The sequence below is a fragment of the Nicotiana tabacum genome, chromosome 3, assembly GCF_000715075.1.
Source record: "Nicotiana tabacum cultivar K326 chromosome 3, ASM71507v2, whole genome shotgun sequence".
NCBI classification, from domain to species: domain Eukaryota; kingdom Viridiplantae; phylum Streptophyta; class Magnoliopsida; order Solanales; family Solanaceae; genus Nicotiana; species Nicotiana tabacum.
Genome location: NC_134082.1, coordinates 113,475,021 through 113,494,666, shown reverse-complemented (window position 1 = coordinate 113,494,666; position 19,646 = coordinate 113,475,021). Strand labels below are relative to the sequence as shown.

General features: G+C 37.5%; 1 protein-coding gene and 1 pseudogene across 1 annotated transcript; one reads left to right on the top strand and one right to left on the bottom strand.

Moving 5' to 3' along the window:
• The first annotated feature begins 3,628 nt into the window (after nucleotides 1–3,628).
• LOC107829458 (uncharacterized) lies at nucleotides 3,629–4,590 on the top strand. Its single transcript, XM_016656909.2, has one exon. It carries the CDS (start codon nucleotides 3,837–3,839, stop codon nucleotides 4,332–4,334), a length of 498 nt encoding a protein of 165 aa, XP_016512395.1. The 5' UTR covers nucleotides 3,629–3,836; the 3' UTR covers nucleotides 4,335–4,590.
• Nucleotides 4,591–6,406: 1,816 nt separating this feature from the next.
• LOC107779436 (single myb histone 5-like) lies at nucleotides 6,407–17,155 on the bottom strand (annotated as a pseudogene).
• Nucleotides 17,156–19,646: the final 2,491 nt, after the last annotated feature.

Genomic DNA, 19,646 nt, shown 5'->3' with positions numbered 1-19,646 from the left:
GTTGTGATTAATATAGAGAAAGGCACTAAGGTTGTGGCATCACCTAGGTGGTTAACTAACGGGTAGAGGTTACTAATAATAGATTGATATATTTAGGATCAATGTTATAACCGTGCACATTTGTACTCATTCTCACACCTCTCGATAGAGAGAGCGATTTTGCACAATTGACTCTCTCGAGATCAATTGGGTAGGCCAATTTGACCAAGCAACTAGGGTTCAAGTAGGGTGATTACTCTCTCGAGGTTTAACCCGTTAATTGAGATTACCATTTCTCATGGATCCACCCCAATTCCTTGTTGGGTCAATTCTGGGATCATAGACTCTCTTTCTCAAGAAAGGTCAAGACCCACTAAGCTAGAATCAATGTTTGTAACCATCAATCCTTAATTAAACCATAAGATTAACCCAAATAACAAACACCCAATATCAATCTATCAGTAAGAAGCAACACCCATTAATTACCCACACTAGGGTTGAGCTACAACCCTAGCTAATGGGTTTAGCTAGACATAATTAAAGCAGAAAATGAAGAAATAGAAGATGAAACAATCATATTAATTAATTGCTAATGCTAAACTACAATAATCTATGATGAAACTAAGCTAAAAATGCCCAAGATAGGCCAAAACATAAGTCACACGAGTGCAGCAGCTGTCAGTTATACAAAACTTGACCTAAAAATGGTAAAATGTTCTATTTATAGTGGGCTGGAAAAACTGGACAAAAATGCCCCTACGGGGTTAATGCGGACCGCACAAAGATGGCACGCGTCTGTACTGGGTTGTTTGACCTCTGAATCTTGCTCTCTGAAAATGGTGATGCGGACTGCACAAAGTTGGGGTGTGGCCGCATGAAAACTGGCGCGGACCGCACTAAGTTGTTGTGCGGCCGCATGAAAGGTTTTACAGTTTCTCTGAACTTCGCTGATGCGGGCCGCGTGACCATAGAGTGCGGCCGCATGGGAGGGAGCGCGGGCCGCATGAAGTTGGACGCGGCCGCGTGGTTTGCTTTTGGAATATAGTACTCTCTGAACTTTACTGGACGCGACCGCATAGCAAAATTGTGCAGCCACATGAGTGAGACGCGAGCCGCATGAATTGGGACGCGGCCGCATGGGGCATGGCTTGTAAGTTCACAGCCTCTGAACTTCTATGGTGCGGCCGCATGACATGATGGTGCGGTCCGCACCAAGTTCTGAATGTCTTCACTCTACTGATCTTTGGCACTTGAGCAGGTTTCACTCCAATTTGAGGTGATCTTTGACGATTTGTCACTTTATAGCTCAAACCTGCAATCAAGCGCAATCTGTAAACTTTTTGGGACTATTTTGTAGCAATTTACACTCAAAGCGCAGGCAAGTATGGGTATAAAACATGTTAAAATCCTACTTATCAAACTCCCCTTAGGATTTGGTGTTGTTGATATATGAAATGCCTTGTACGTGAAGTGACGAGTGCGTACATGTGCTACTTTTTTAAAATTCTGTTTTTATTAAGTAACTATAACTGAGTTTTCTTTCTTGCTTATGCTACCTGCAATTTAATCCTACTGTTAGCTTAGGGAAGCATGTCTACTTGACTTAATTGCCTTACTTGCTCAAATTGCTTTATTTGAATTCCGTGCAGCATGCTAGGTTAGAATTATCTATTTACCTTGGTATGGAAATTTGGACTGAATTGAATATTCTTCGTGCTGATGTTGTGTGTTTACTTTGGGACTACGAGACGGTATCCCGGGAGATCCCCCTGCTTGTTTACTTTGGGACTACGGATTTGTACTCCAGGAGATCCCCCTACACCTTTATATTGGAACTACGGGACTGCACCCAGTAGATTCCCTCAGTATTGGGTATTTATATTTGGGACTACGGATCGGTATTCCGGGAGATCCCCGCACACTATGAGTTGGAATACGGGACGGCACCCGGGATATCCACTGGATATTTATATTTGGGACTACAAAACGGTATCCTGAGAGATCCCCAGTTGTTACCTCTGTGTTGAGTTGTATTCTTTCTGTGATTATTTTGGCTCTGTTGTAGTTGTTGTTGTTCTTACTATCCTGTGTTACTTCTTACTGTTTGTACTTAATTATACTGTCTTATTATTTACTATTATACCTTGTTTTTCATCTAAATTCAGTAGGCACTGACCTTCCTCGTCACTACTCGATTGAGGTTAGGCTTGGCACTTACTGAGTACCGCTGCGGTGTACTCATGCCCTTTCTGCGCATGTTTTTCATGTGCAGATCCAGGTACTTCGACTCAGCCCTACTACCCTTGAGGCGAGGCGATTCTCCATAGACTTCGAGGTATATCTGTCGCGTCCGCAGACCGAGGAGCCCCTTTCCATTCTCTCTTAAAGTATTAGCCCTTTTGTATTTATTTTTGTTTAGACATTCTGGAGTTAGACACTTGTAGTCATTCAAAAGCTTGTAATTCATGAGATTCCGGGTTTTGAAAAATGTAGTTTCAGTTTGAGATCTTGTATTAGTATATACCAAGCGGCATCTTAAACGCTTCTATATTTGCTTATCTTCAGTTTTATTAGTTTTTTCGCATTTTGTTCTTTTTCCGCAATTGTTAGGCTTACCTAGTCGTAGAGACTAGGTGCCGTCACGACAGTTCACGGAGGGCGAACTTGGGTCGTGACAAGTTGGTATCAGAGCAACTTCACGAATTTTCACGGAGGGAAGGATTAGAAACTCGGTGATGCTCTGTTTTGTTCTATTTATCGTCCTGGAAAAAATCTTCAGCATATTCGCGTCAAATACAGGTTAATGGTGATGTAATTGAGTTAGTTGAGTTATATTAGGAGTCTATTATGTTAATTGATTCACTTTCCGTTTAAAAACAGCTGAATAGACCATGAATTGCGCTAGTTACATTACGGTATTCACAAATACATATTGTGAATACAGTCAACAACAACCACGACCCAGTATAATCCCACAAGTGGGATCTGGGGATCGTGAATACAATAATTATCTAGCTGTAATCACATGTTTCACGTCGAGTGTTGCTACTTTATTCATGAATATAGTAGCTTAAATACATCGAATACATTCTAAAAAACCTGAAAACATAGCTATAGAAAGTAATATAGTAAATGGTAGCTACAACTAGCTAATAACCACTAAATAATAGTGGTTTGTGAAAAATTCTCTATATTAAACTTATTTTTCACATATATATAAAGTTTGAGTCAAGACACCCCAACATAAGCTAAATAAACTAATCTTATGGTTATAGTGCATTTTGTAAAAATTTAACGTCTTACTCTTAAGCATATACTCTCTTAAGTCAAGTTCTACACTTATTTCACCACTCATTAGGATTAATTGAACTTATCTCTCTAGTTAATCTGATACGGATAGATTTATTATTTATTGTAAAATTTTAAAATAAATTAGGGTAGATATACAGTGACAATATGAAACATGCTACAGGATGTTTGCCACGTCAAAAAAATGAAACAATATAAGAAAAATTAAATCAAAGACTTACTATTGCTTCACTCTTTAAAGCAATCTGATATAATCACTTAAAAATAAGGAGGAATATTTTTTTAATTAGTACTATAAGATTTAAGAAGTGAAAAATGTAAACGTCCTAAAAGGAAAAAAGAAAAACTGGGTTTTGGAAGAATTTTAAAGCGGAGAAAATCTCTTTTTGTACTTGTAACTTCAAAGTATCAAAGTACTCTTCGACTAGCCAATTCGTTATTCGTCAACGTAAAAACGACACCGTTGTTCACTTCAGTCCTCCTTTCACCTTCTTCCCATTTCTCTTCCATTACTAAAACCCTAACACAAGTCTCTGCAATTGCTGGAAATGGCATCTCTAGTTTCAAAAACCTCAGTAACAAGGGGACTCATTTCTCGGATCCGTGCCCCGTCAATAGCTCACTCTCTATGCACCGCTACTGAAACCCGAACCCAGAAGCTGGAGCGGATCGCTGACCAACTTCTGGACCTGAACAAGCTCGAAAAACATGACTACGCCATTCTCTTCCGGCACAAAATGGGTCTTAATCGATATGGGCCTGCTGTTTCGGGCTTAGGTTCTTCTGGTCCTTCCTCTGGGCCAGCGGCTACTGAAGCAAATGCTGAAGAAAAAACCATCTTTGATGTAAAGCTCGAAAAGTTTGATGCAGCGGCTAAGATTAAGGTGATTAAGGAAATTAGGGCTTTTACTGATTTGGGCTTAAAGGAAGCTAAGGAGTTGGTGGAAAAAGCGCCAGCTGTGGTGAAAAAAGGAGTAACCAAAGATGAAGCTAATGCCATTATTGGAAAGCTCAAGGCAATTGGTGCTACAGCGGTATTAGAATGAAAATTTTCAATTTTGCCTTCATTTGTTATATTTTACATTGTTATTTTAATGTGAATGGATATTGTGATCCATTTTTTGATGAATTTTGGTTGCATAATTGCTAGGGATTTTACTAACAGTAATTTGCTGATACTCGTTTTTATGTGTCCCTTTTGCTGTTTATAGTTCCTGGCTTACTACTTCAATAAACTCGTATTAGCTCATTTTGCTATGTGCCATAGAGCTGGTTGAAATTGTAATAACTTGCTAGATCCAATTTTGCTCCCATGTTACATGGATTTATTTACAAATGGCATAGCAGAAGTGAGAATGTGTAAGTATACGATATGGGTACATTCAGCTTTTTTCTTAATTTGTAGTGTATTTTAGAAAATCCATGCTAAGTACCCACATGCATGCCATACCTATACATATGGATGCATCAAAGCAATTGTAGTGGTCTATGGTTATCTTCCACTGGCTTGTTTTGGAAATTGTACATTAATCATATGTTCCTGGTTTACCTCGTCCATCAATTGCTTAGTTTAGTTCATTTGAGATCTGCTATAGAGTTTGTTGAAATTGTAATAACTTGCTGAGTTATGGATGTTTACTGTTCTCTGATTGCAAGATACACTTCCTCTCTGCCCCTGTATTGGTTTAAGTTTAATGCCACTGGTTTGTTTTCGGGAGCTATAAGGTGATCATTTATTCTGTATAGCATGCTTTCCTTGGGATCATAATTGCAACTGCAGATGAATAACCGAATTTGAAGTGAACAGCCTTGATATTATATAACCTTCCATAATATCTTAGGATTTCTCAATTGCTAGCATATATTTGAAATCATAGATAGCTAAAGATGATTGGCTTTCTTATAGATCAGCATTCCAAACAAATACCATGAAGTTCTTCTCAAACTTGTGCGCGACTTTAGTAGTCAACCTGCAAGTGTACAAGATTCTCTTAGAAATTTGTTTACTTGCTCCTTATGATAAGTCTTCATTTGGTGGCCATCAGTATGCCTCTCCCCAAATTGAATGTGGGATACTCTTGATTAGCAGTTAATATATTATTCTTCTTTGATTATTGCTCATCTGAGGCTATAAGCTGAGTGGCCCTGCTTGTGTCTCGGATGCCTTAGTTCAGTTGTAGCCATTTTCTTTTGCATTCACAATCTGTCAATGTCTGTGTTTTCATGTAAAGGATTATTTTAACTGGAATGACTTGATAAATTACAAACTAGTATCCCTTTATTAGGATAGAAGTTGCTTCTTTGAATGCAAACTCTTTGGGATCTACCCTCTAATATGTTCAGCATCTTTTGTGCAGTAGTTCTTTCATGACCTTTAGTTTAGCTCAAGTCTGTGTTTGTCATCTATGAACAATGTGACTGGAGATATCTCTGGTTTCTAATCAAAGTAAATTCCAACCCATTTCTTGGTTTTTGGTATAAGTATTTTATTTCATGGGCAGATTAAAAACAGTTGCATAGTAATCAAAATCATATGTACCTTTTAGACGTGGACTTTCGCTTGCACTTGGTGTAGAATTGAAAACAGGAACTTAGCAGAGTAAGTACACGAGGTTTTGGGAGATTCAGGGTCCTTGACTCCCTAATAATACAGCAGCAAGTTTTAGGACATAATTTCTGAGTTTAAATCTTCATCTTCGCACTTGGTTGAGCCATCTCGCATTTTAATTTTTGATGTATTTGTTGGACGCAATAAGAATGTCGCTTGATTTTCATTTCACATCAGCTCTTCGGGAAAAGAGATAGAAAATATGCACCTTATGTTCATATCTCGCATACACAAATTATTTTTTCCCTTGCCAATAGATGCATTGGCAAATGAACTGGGGGAACCTGGCTAATTGACGCGTATAGTTACGCTAGAAAAGCTCGCTGGGTACCCATCCTTCATTGCTATTAGTTCATATCCAACGAATGCCGGAAATTGGTCTTCACATTCGAAAGATATTAATGCACGATAATTTGGTGGGGATTAATCGATTGATGTGCAAGTGCTGCTGATACCAGAATCATTTACCATCACAAAGTTAAAATGAATCAGTAACTCGTGTGGTCTATATCCACATAATCAAAACTATAATTTTATATACTCATAGCATCACCAAAAATTTCATGGGGTTCCGTGGCAAGTCAACTAGCTGTCTGTACAGTTTGCACCCAAACAGACTACAAAAGAGGGTATATGTACAAAAATAAAAGACTAAAATTGCTCTCTTGCCAATGACATTCAATATCACCTGCCAATGGACACAGTTATCCATATTTACAAATCTATTCACATATCTACAGTGACATTTAAGCTGGATAGATGCACACCCTAGCTGTTGCAATCCAGATCCACCTGCATAAGCAAAAAAAAGAAATTGTAAAGAGGCGATAAGAATTCAAAATCTTATATGCAACCAAAGGATTAGGTTGCGAGCATAATGATATAGTGAAATATAAACAAACCTATGATATACTAGTTAGTATTAAATGAAAAACAAAAAGGATAGATTGTGAAACCACTGAAGGTGAGAGAAAACAGCAGGCCACCTAATTCTTTACTTCATAGGCAACGCGATCAACCCCCTGCCCTCGCCCCACACTCAAAAAAAAGAAGGTACTATGCAGGTAAATCTCTCTAGGCAACAGAGCGAGTAACTAATAATTGAGTAACATTAAAAGGCAAAAGGTTGACTTCATACTTGAAATGGAATACAGATTAGAAATCCAAAAGAAATTTGAATATACAAGACCTCTTCCTTCATAGGACCAAAGCAAGTCCACTTTTGTTACTCCATCCATCATGTCTTTTAGATTAGCAAATCAAAACTGGAACTAAAATTGTGGTCATGGTTTGATCCCCATGGACGGTGACGTTATAAACCAAACCCAAGTAATTTGAAATTTAAGGCATAGTTGATTGACTCTTTGCTTAAGATGGAACTAAAATTGCTCGATCACCTTTTATTAACATTTAGTGTACGTTAATAAAAAGGTAACTTAGAAGATAAGCTTACCACACACGGACAGTTCGAGGATTCAATGCCTTCAATGCTGCTTCAGCAAAGCACTGTGCCGCTTCTGCCTCTGCTTCAGCCTTCTCCGCATCTCTAGCTGCCCTTTCTGCCTCAGCAGTAGCAGCTTCTGCCTCTGCAACTGCTTGTGTAGCAGCTGCAGCAGCCTCTTCCGCACTCATGCTCATCATTTGAGCTAACTCTGCATCAATTTGTGCTTTAGTAAGTACTCTAACTCCATTGTTTTCAAGCTTTGGGGAATCCTTCTGCTTCCCCTCCAGAAGCAATGGGAAATCGTTGCCCCTGGCATCAGATGATACTCTACCTGGTGAAATCCTGTACTGATGCTTCGCCTATCAATAAGAATACAAGCATTTAACAATTAACAGAGCTTACCCATTGTGGGGCTATCAATTCACTGCTTGTCTGAACTCTAATCTTCTATAAAGACGCATAAATAAAACGAAAAATGCACAAAAGCTCTCAGTTTCAGAAAGATAAATGCATTTACATAATAAATTTTCACAACTGCAACTTAAATCAAAGAATTTTACTCAGCAACCATGCTGAGAAACCTATTTCTGAACTGTTCAACATAAGGGACTTCATAATTCAGGGGAGGGTTCATAACTGAAAGAGAATGGTACCACAAACCAAACAAATTGATGCAGCCAAAGGATAATAAACTCCCAGTGTTTCCGTCACTGAAACAGCTTGGCATGATGTTGCAGTGAAGATCAAGCTCAAGACCGAGAACAGACATGATACTATAGTCTTGACATAAAATAATATCACTACCTCTAGTTAAGTTAGCAGCTTCCCATCTTCTTCATGACTCCACAGATTTCACACTAACCATTAACAATTAAATGTCTTGCGACAGTGGAATTCAACTAACTTATTAAATCCTTTGGGCCATGATTATCTCCTGACACCTACACCAACTCCATTCCCAACAGGGATAGAAGGACAAAAGTGGAACATTGATACCAAAAAAAAAAAAAAGAACACCAAAAGCAACACTTAAATATAATGCAAGTTATACATAGGTCCTCTGAGATTACAAGATGATAATCCTCTCAAAATAATCACATAACTATTATCTTAGAATTGTCCTCCTAATCACGAATTAGCAATTAGTGATTTCAAAGCTATATCAAGATGGAATAGCCCATAAGCATCTGTTGATGTACAGCCAATGCACCTGACCTGAAGACCAAAAGAGGAGATTTTCATCACGTGAGAAGGCACGGGAGAAAATATGATATATTGATATTGTGTGTTCAATACAATACAAGAGGTCCTTATTTATAGCTATACTATACAAGGACATATTACTCCTCTTCCAATGTGGGACAAGACTACACTATACATATCTATAAACTAACACTCCCCCTCAAGCCGGTGCATACACATCATATGTACCGAGCTTGTTACACATGTAACTAATACGAGAACCAGTAAGAGACTTAGTGAAAATATCTGCTAGTTGATCATTCGACTTTACAAACTTTGTAACAATATCTCCTGAAAGTATTTTTTCTCTGACAAAGTGACAGTCGATCTCAATGTGTTTAGTCCTCTCATGGAACACCGGATTTGACGCAATATGAAGAGCAACTTGGTTATCACACACTAGTTCCATCCTGCTGATTTCTCCGAACTTTAACTCCTTGAGCAACTGCTTGACCCAAACTAACTCACACGTTGTCATAGCCATGGCCCGATATTCAGCTTCGGCGCTAGATCGAGCAACTACATTCTGTTTCTTGCTCTTCCACGAGACTAAATTACCTCCTACTAGAACACAATATCCAGATGTAGATCGTCTATCAAAAGGTGATCCTGCCCAATCAGCATCTGTTTACCCAACAATCTGCTCGTGGCCTCGATCTTCGAATAGTAATCCTTTGCCTGGAGCTGACTTTATATACCGAAGAATACGAACAACTGCATCCCAGTGACTATCACAGGGAAAATCCATAAACTGACTTACAACACTCACCGGAAAAGAAATGTCAGGTCTAGTCACTATGAGGTAATTCAATTTTCCAACCAACCTCCTATATCTCGTAGGGTCTCTAAGAGGCTCCCCTGTCCAGGCAGAAGCTTAGCATTCGGATCCATAGGAGAGTCAATAGGTCTGTAACCCATCATTCCAATCTCCTCAAGAATGTCCAAGGCATACTTCCGCTGTGAAATAACAATACCTGAGCTAGACTGAGCAACCTCAATACCTAGAAAATACCTTAGACTGCCCAAATCTTTAGTTTGGAAGTGCTCAAAGAGATGTTTCTTCAGATTAGTAATACCATCCTGATCGTTGCCAGTAATAATAATATCATCAACATAAACCACCAGATAAATACACAGATTTGGAGCAGAATGCCGATAAAACACAGAGTGATCAGCCTCACTACGAGTCACGCCGAACTCCTGAATAATTGTGCTGAACTTACCAAACCAGGCTCGAGGGGACTGTTTCAAACCATATAATGACCTGCGCAATCTGCATACACAACCACTAAACTCCCCCTGAACAACAAAACCAGGTGGTTGCTCCATATAAACTTCCTCGTCAAGATCACCGTGGAGAAAAGCATTCTTAATGTCTAACTGATAAAGAGGCCAATGACGTACATCAGCTTTGGACAAAAAAAGACGAACAAATGCTACTTTAGTCACGGGAGAGAAAGTATCACTATAATCAAGCCCAAAAATCTGAGTATATCCTTTTGCAACAAGACGAGCCTTAAGCCGATCAACCTGGCCATCCGGACCGACTTTGACTGCATAAACCCAACGACAACCAACAATAGACTTACCTGCAGGAAGAGGAACAAGCTCCCAAGTGCCACTCGCATGTAAAGCAAACATCTCGTCAATCATAGCCTGTTGCCATCCAGGATGAGATAGTGCCTCACCTGTAGACTTAGGAATAGAAACAGTGGACAAAGAAGATATAAAAGCATAATGAGGTGACGACAGACGATGATAACTTAGACCAACATAGTGGGGATTAGGATTAAGTGTGGACCGTACACCTTTGTTGAGTGCAATTGGTTGACTAAAAGGAGACAAGTCCGCAGTAGGTGCAGAACCTGATGCAGGACGTGAATCACCTGGGCCTGATGCTGGATGTGGACAACGGTGATAAGTCAAGAGTGGCGGAGCTGCAGAAGGTTGAACTGGATTATGTGGAGGAACTGGACCTATAGGTGATGGAACTGGAGCTATAGATGGTGGAACAGGAGCTATAGATGGTGGAGCTGGAGATGTAGAGGAAGATGGATGGGAGATAGTGACTGAATCTCCAAAAGAAGAGATTGGTAGTACCTCAGAAATATCTAAGTGATTATCTGTACCTGTGAGGTATAATTGGGTTTCAAAAAAGGTAACATCAGTACCTGTGAGGTATAATTGGGTTTCAAAAAAGGTAACATCAGCAGACATAAGGTACCGCTGGAGGTCAGGAGAATAGCATCGATACCACTTTTGCGTTCTCGAGAAACCAAGAAATACGCACTTAAGAGCATGGGGAGCTAATTTATCTGTTCCTAGAGTAAGGTTATGGACAAAACAAGTGCTTCCAAAGACACGGGGTGAAAGAGAGAACAAAGGTAAGTGGGGAAACATGACAGAGAATGAAACTTGGTTCTGGATAGCTGAAGATGGCATATGATTAATAAGATAGCAAGATGTAAGAACTGCATCCCCCAAAAACGCAACGGAGCATGAGATTGTATGAGTAGGGTACGAGCAGTTTCAATAAGATGTCTATTCTTTCTTTCGCTACCCCATTTTGTTGAGATGTGTACGGACAAGATGTTTGATGAATAATCCCATGAGATTTCATAAACTGCTGAAATGGGAAGACAAATACTCTCGGGCATTATCACTACGAAATGTGCAAACAGAAACCCCAAATTGATTTTGAATTTTAGCGTGAAAGGTCTGGAAAATAGAAAAAAACTCAGATCGATTTTTTATCAAAAATATCCAGGTGCACCTAGAATAGTCATCAATGAAACTGACAAAGTAGCGGAATCCTAATGTAGAACTGACCCGACTAGGACCCCAAACATCTGAATGGACTACAGTAAAAGGTGACTCTGCTCGATTATCAATACGTCGAGGGAAATGAGAGCGAGTATACTTACCGAGCTGACATGACTCACACTTTAGAGCTGACAAGTGAGATAAACCAGGTACCATTTTCTGAAGTTTTGACAAACTGGGATGTCCCAACCGTTTATGATAAAGCTGGTGAATCAGTAACAGGACAAGTTGGTGATGGAAGACAAGATGCGAGTCCATGTGATTTAGCAAGGATAAGGTAATAAAGTCCATTTGATTCACGTCCGGTATCAATGATCCTCCCTGTACTGCGTTCCTGTATAAAAACATGATCATCAAGAAATAAAACGGCACATTTAAGTGATTTGGCTAGGCGACTAACAGCTATGAGATTAAAAGGACTATTAGGGACATAAAGAACTGAATCTAAAGGTAAGGAAGGAATTGGGCTTGCTTGACCTATTGCAGTTGCCATGGTTTGAGACCCATTGGCCATTGTGACTCTTGGAAGAGATTGAGAATACGAAATAGTAGTGAAAAGAGATTTGTTACTAGAAATATGATCCGATGCACCTGAATCAATGACCCAAGACTCAAAGGATGAAGATTGAGAGACACAAGTCACGCTATTACCTGTTTGAACAACGGAAGCTATCTCATAAGATGTTTGCTTACCTGCTTGGTACCGAAGAAACTCAAAATAATCCGCTAAAGAAACCATCCGACTATTCGAAGTATCGGTTCCCATGTCGCTACAATTAATAGTAGTAGGGTTAACTTGAAATAGTGAAAATTAGTAACTCCTTTGGGAAAACTGAAGAAATCGCTAAGAAAACATTGTTTCTGCACCGGAAACTTAATACTGTTCTGCGTGGAAAACACTGTTCATGCCAGAAATACTGTAGCAGCCGGAAAAAATTCAAAGTGGTCGGAATGAAATAAAAACAGTAGGGATAGGATCGGAATTACCAGACGACCCAACTGTTCTAAAGAAACTTTTTCAAACAATGGCCGACAGTCCACTTCTGAAATCATTGTTCACGTCGGAAAAATATAAAAGTGGTCGGAATTTGGTGTAACCTGGATGGATATGCTCGGAATTACAAGGGGAACAATCTGTCCTGAAGAGTCGTCGCCAAAAAATGGCCGCAAGGTGGCCCATGCGACGTCGGAACTTCGCCGGAAAAGTTTCTTCCGACAGCTACAGTACCGCCGGAGATTTTCACTGGGGTTTGGTCGCTGGACAGTGACTACTCTTGTGGTAGTGTTGGATTTTGCACAACACTGACCGAGACAAAAGCAGAAGCAAAACAACTTTGAAAAATCGCCGGAAAAAAGGGTTTCGGTGACTAATTTCATTTCCCGGAATCGCTGGAATTTATGCACAGCGATAAATCTCTCACGATAGCTCCGATACCATGTGAGAAGGCACGGGAAAAAATATGATATATTGATATTGTGTGTTCAATACAATACAAGAGGTCCTTATTTATAGCTATACTATACAAAGACATACAAAATCTGGAGGTGCCACGAAGTGTTCCTTTAAGCAAAGAAAGATATGAAGTTACTGACACCTAAAAGTGTAAAGAATGCAGTAGCATTCAGAAAGTCCATACCCTTGTTGAAATGTCATGAAAGTCCAAAGTAACTGAGAGCAAAAGTAAAAAAATTAATTAAGGCTCTTCAACTTTAGGCAAACAAGCAACTTCCCACAACTTTCTATTTCTTTTTTCCGTTTGGAAAAGCTAAATCCGTCTAACTTTAAAAATAAAGCATAAAACCAATGCTCACATATGGGTGTAAGTGAATTAATTGGAAATTGGGTTAAGATGAAAAAACGAAAATTAAGGCCCCCAACAACCATTTGGCAAGCTCATTATCCACCAAGTTGGATTGTGAATCCATGTCAGCAGATAAGAGATTAGGCAACATTAGAGAAAATGAGATCTTTTCGTTTGTCCATTTGTCAAAGTTCTTGCCTTCTTGGAAAAATTAAAGGGTGTTTTGCTCCATTTTAGGTGTTTTAAGGTGGATCTAGTTCAAAAGGAAAAAGGTGGACGGTTGTTGGGAAATGTTCAATTAGGCAGAATTAAAAGCACGCAAGTATTTCCCAGCAGATTGATAAAAAAGTTTAAGGCGTACCAATAGAGACAACATTAATACAAATGCCTTAAAATAGTATTTAACAAGATTTATAAATTTTTCAAATCATTGAACTCTCCACTGAGGCTTATCTTATATTTGCACATTATAAGGTAAAAGAATGGAAGCAATATCTCGAGATACGAAGAAATTGTTGTTCGACTAGACCCGCGTGGTTCCTTCAATCCAGCTATCTCCTCCAATATAAGATCATCCAATCTACAATAAAAAATCATGCCCCAGAAAGGTCCAGTCAAATTGCAATCTAAGCGCAAATATCTATTGTATTGCGTGAAAAAACTCATCTAAAAGATTAAATCATTAGAGTGGGGTTACTTTTATTTTTTTATTTTATATCTACATCACATTCCTCATGTGCGAATCTGATTCTTTTTCATAGGTCAAGCACATGAAAATAATGTGTTAGATTTGTAGCAATCACCCCTCAAGTATGAACTATGAAGGGGAGCCTTGACGTAACTGGTAAAGTTGTTGTCATGTGATTAGAAGGTCACGGGTTCGAGCCGTGGAAACAGCCTCTTGCAGAAATGCAGGGTAAGGCTGCGTACAATAGATCATTGTAGTTCGGTTCTTCCCTGAACCCTACGCATAGCGGGAGCTTAGTGCATCGGGTTGCCCTTTTTTACCCCTCAAGTATGAACTAATTCTTTTATTAGGTCAAGCACAAAATATTTTCTTGTGCATGATAGTAAATGCCGAATCAAGGCTCTACTATGTCAAATTGTGAGAAATGCCTGATCTAAAAGCTAAAATGCTAAAGGTGGGAACACTTTCAGCATTTATTTTATGTACGTGTGTGACAATACTGAAGCAATAAATTATTCTCAGAAGGTAGAAAACAAAGAGTCAAATGCTACTACTAAATTATGACTTCATATGTTGATTGGACTTAGTATGCAAAAGTTGATCAGTAAAAGCAACATTGCAGGCTTGGTGATAATATTTTTTTCAAGGACAGCATGATCATTGAGTAGAAGAATAAAATTAGAAGAGGGCATGTAACTGTGGGTTGCCTACGTATCCGGCCCCGAGAGACGAGAATAAGGTATGTGTAGTTCGGGAAAATTGGATATGGGAGAAAGCTTAAAAATGACACTAATTTGGAAAAAATATATTTTTTTTTATCTTTTTGAAAAATGATAGAAAATGTAAAATCTTTTTGAATTTTTCTTTCTCTTTTTTTTTTTTTGAATTTTTGGAAAATAATAGAAAAGTGTAAAATCTTTTTGGATTTTCTTTTTCTTTCTTTTTTTTGATTTTTTGAAAAATAATGGGAAAGTATAAAATCTTTTTGGATTTTTCATTTTCATTTTTTTTTTTTTGATTTTTTTTGAAAAGGTTGTGAAAGAAAAATATAACTAGGCCCTACCATCACAAAAGATTGCAGATTCATACCATCACAAATAACACATAAAGGTAAAAAGAAATAAAGTGAATAAAGGGTGAAAGATTGGACCTCAAGATGATTAAATCGTTGTCTTCAATGTTGCCATTCCAAAAGATTGGACCTCAAGATGATTAACCAACCTAGATTGAACACCAAACAAGGATGTGGAAAAGTAAAAATGGAAAACGGGGTATAACAAAAAGACAAATGCATTATGTAATCGTCAAGCAGTTTCAACATATTAGAACTTTCTTGTTCTAAAGACAGACTATTCCCAAGACTTGAACCATGGTGTTAATGTAACAATGGAGTAACATTATTGTTAACAAAAAGGTTCTCACATTTGCATGTAAAATTCAATGGCACTGTTGAGTGTTGAGTTATAATGTTGGGTTACTCCACTTATTGTCTTAAGATTTTGAGTTAAAAACTCAAATTCTTTAATATGGTACCGGAGCCAACTTTTGACGAGCCCCATTATCACACTTAACACATGTAAGCCTGCATTAAGCGTCACATGTGAACCCTAAAATTGGGTTGCACGTGAGAGAAGATGTTGAGTTATATTGTGGCTTACATCAAGTACAAAAGGACATCCAAAGGTATTTACAAAGATTTGGGTTATTTCACCGATGCTTAAAGGTTTTTGAGTTGAATGCTAAGATTCTTCCAAAAAAACAGATGACAAATTAAAAATGATAAAACAAGCTGAAATGTTTGGCCTAGAATCTACAGTAACAACCAGAACCTACTCTTATAATACCAAAACGACTTCTCTTACTTCTGATAAGCTTCCCAAACAGACAGAAGCCCATTTGATCTTCCAAAGGAACGTGAAACAAAATGTATATGAAGATAGATGCCATGCTTTTTCCAAGATAACAGTGTTATATAATATGTAGATGCATTTAAAATCAATGGTTTGAAATATGAACTTAGTTCCAAAGTGCTTCCGATGAAATAGATGATGAAACTTCAGGAACTAAATGGCTTCCGCATTAAATACCTTACAAGTAAACACATTACTAACTCATAAAGTATTTTTGATGAAAGAATGTTAAACTTTACATTCTTCAAAAGCAATGTCTCAAATTTTATGCCAAGGTGGCTTTAGTAAAGGTTCATCTTAGTGATTTCACTTCCAAAAAAGTATGTGCAATATCTTCTTAAAAGTGATGTCCGCATCAAGAAGTCACATAAGAGTTGCTTGAATTTTTCTTGCAACAGCTCTTCAAGCACAATGATGAACTTTAAGACCATTTAGAAGGATCCAAGTTTAGAATATGAAACAGTTCAAGGAATGGATAGCATAATAACCTTGAAATCGCCTCCTTAGAACCAACATCCTCCACCTTTTCATAGGATGCTGCAAGAGATTTAGCATCAAGAACTTCTATACCATTCTCAAACACAGCGCTAACATGCAAGGGACTATCAACATGTTTCACTGTTGGCTGAATGCTTTTACACCCAGTCCTCCCTGGCTGCCGAGAACCCCGCCCGCTTGCCATAGCATGTAGATTTCTCCATTTATCCTGTCCAATCAAGACGTCCATCAGATCAACTTTACTTTGAGCATAACTATGGGAAAACCACAAATATTCCAGCCGGAGAAAGTATAAGCTTCGCCAATAGGTAATAAGCAACATAAGTTAACTGTGTTGTCTAATACCTTAATGTCCACATTTGAACGAGAACGCAACACCAGCAAACTCTGGATCTTTGAGTATGGTGCTCCACTTGCCACCCCATACTTAGCAACACCCAACTTAAGGGCAGCTTCTTCTTCTGTTGTCCACTTCTGCTTTGGTGCACCCATAAGGTTGATGTCTTTTTGACACTGACTCAGAATTGAGCTTCCCTACCTATAGAGCCATCTCACTTTTCAATAAACAAATATCTGAATGTGGCAAAAGAAAAGTAAATACCCAAGAATAAATGATCAATAAGAACATAAGTAGGGCAAACTATAATCTGAAATTATATGACAGAAGATATTCATTTGTTAACTATGTTTCTGTACACGAGCGCATAAGAATATCCAGTAGCTACACGCTGTTCCCAAAAAAAAAATGTAACACCAGTCTAAAATTTCAGTATACAAGAATACAAAAGAAAGCAAAAAACTTTGGAGGTGCTCATTTCAAGCTTAAAAGGAGCAAAGAGCCCAGGTAATATTTGCATATGGTTGAAAAAATGAATTGAGTCATACCAGAAAGAAAATGTGGCGCAGAATTTTTGACGTGACAGAAATAACTGCTGATAAAAGATTGAATTTGAAACCCTAGACACGAGAACGAATTTGAGACCGCGCCAAATTGCAACCACTAACCAGCCTTCTCTTTTCTATCTATCGAATTACTTGCCGCGAAATATTTCCCCACCAACCAGACGATGGAAAAAGGAAAATGTCATTTTCTTCTCGAAACCTTTTCGGCCACAAAAATACATTTGGGGATGAATTTTTCTATTTTTTACAGCTATTATGATACTCCAGTTAGCGACGAAATATTAAACTATTTATATATAGTTTTCATGTCACGTAAAATGGCCTTGAAGGATCTACAAAATTTGATTGGGAAAATGCATAAGTATCCCCTACCTATACCGGATTTCCAATTACATATTTTTTCTTTGCGAAAATTCTATTACCCCCTTAAACTTAATTTTAAATGGAATTATTTGCACCCTTAACACTGAAGTTGCAGAGTGTGAGTATTTCACTCTCCCAAAGGAGATTGAGAAGCAAGAAAAAATAATTTTCAGATTATTTTTTATTTTTTTTTACCATTTTTTCTTACTTTTTTTTCCTTTTCCTTTTCCTTTTCCTTTGTCTTTGTCTTTTTTCTTTTTACTTTTTTTTTCGTTTCTTCTCTAATTCCGGCGGATATTCATTCACTGGCGACTTTGTCTAACCGTTTTTCTTCCATTTTTTCTTTTCACGCACAAATTAAACTCTCAAAAAGATCTATTCATAAGCAAAGCAAAATACACTCAGAAAATTCATCATCAGAAAACCTTCCCACGCCGGAAAAAAATGATGTATTGAAATTTTAACTGGAAAAAGTTTTCTCAGCTTATATTCGTTTTTATTTCTTTTGCTCTTCCTCCCACTCATAAATTACACTTTCAAGAAAAATTTATATATATATATATATAAAACAAAACACACTTAGATCGGGATAAAAATCTGTCGCCGGAAAAAATGGTGTTTGTGAAATTCCGACGACCACCATTTTATGCCGTCGGTGACCAAAACAAAAAGAAAGAGAATGAAATAACCCAAAAAATGAGAAAAATAAGAAATAAAAAAAAAGGATAAGAAAAAGAAGAAAGAATAAAAAAGTACTAAAAATACATGTGTGGGCGCGTGTAGCTCACCACTTGCCAAGAGTTTTGTTGTCTAGTTTTAGGGTGCAAATAATTCCATTTAAAATAAGTTTAGGGAGGTAATAGGATTTCCGCAAAGAAAAAGTATGTAGTTGGAAATCCGGGTATAGATTAGAGGGTACTTATGCATTTTCCCAATTTGATATGATAAAATAATTTAAATATTTATCTGATAAAATAATTTACCAATAGTAGTTAGTACTAGTTAATAAGTAGTACATTAAAAAATTATTTGGTTCGAAGATAAGTTATTTTGGGATTAATTATGGAGAATTAGTTATACTGAGATTAGTTTTGTTGGTATTAGTTATTCTGGTATTATTTCTTATTGACTGTTTAATATGTTGTATTAATCCTAGGATTATCATTTCTTGTTGACTGTTTAATATGTTGTGTTAATCCTAGGATTATCAGTTTTACTGTTTTATCCTGGGATAACTTATCCTAAGACTACTATTCCAGCCTCTGGCGGATATAAATTATTCCAATATTATTTTTAATCCTGGAATAACTTATTCCAAAATTAGTAACCAAACAAGCAATAAGGCAGTACTACATTTTTATTCCAAAGTCATTTTTACTTATTCATCGTACCAAACAACCCCTTAATAGTTCAATTGGTTGGCTACGTATACTTTCACCTTGTTGACCTTAGTAATCTCCTCTCCAATTTCTCATTTCTCCTGCCCCTGTCTAATTAAAAAGAATTGAAAAGAATGTAGTACAGTAACAATAGTGCCGTGAGCCCGTGACAACTTTTAGCACGGAAGGAAAGCATATCAAATGTGGCTTACATCATATACATTGATAACGTAAAACAGTTCAGAATTTACACTTTCACAATAGCTTAATCAATTATAGCAGATTGCTTACCTTCTTTATCAGTTACTTATGTTACAAACAGTTATTTGTAGTATAATAATTAGTAAGTTGAAAAAAAAATTTAGTAAGTTGATGGTTAACAATTCTTTACATTGACCGCATACGAAGATATAAGAGTTCCAAAAGGTGTCGAACAAAATATTCTGGGCAAAATACTTTAAAAACCCCGTAAACTTGGCACACATTATTGGTTATATTTTTAAATTATTTGTGGTCTTAATTACCCTCCTCCCCCTCCCCATACTTGAATATTCGATAGTTGTTATCCCCTTGAACGGTCTCATCCTAAGAAAGTGGCGTAAATTTTCCTGTATGTGTGGTATTTTTTGAAAAACAAAATATAGTTTATACCTTTTTAAGTGCATTACTTTTTTAGATAATCTTTTTTCGAATAATAT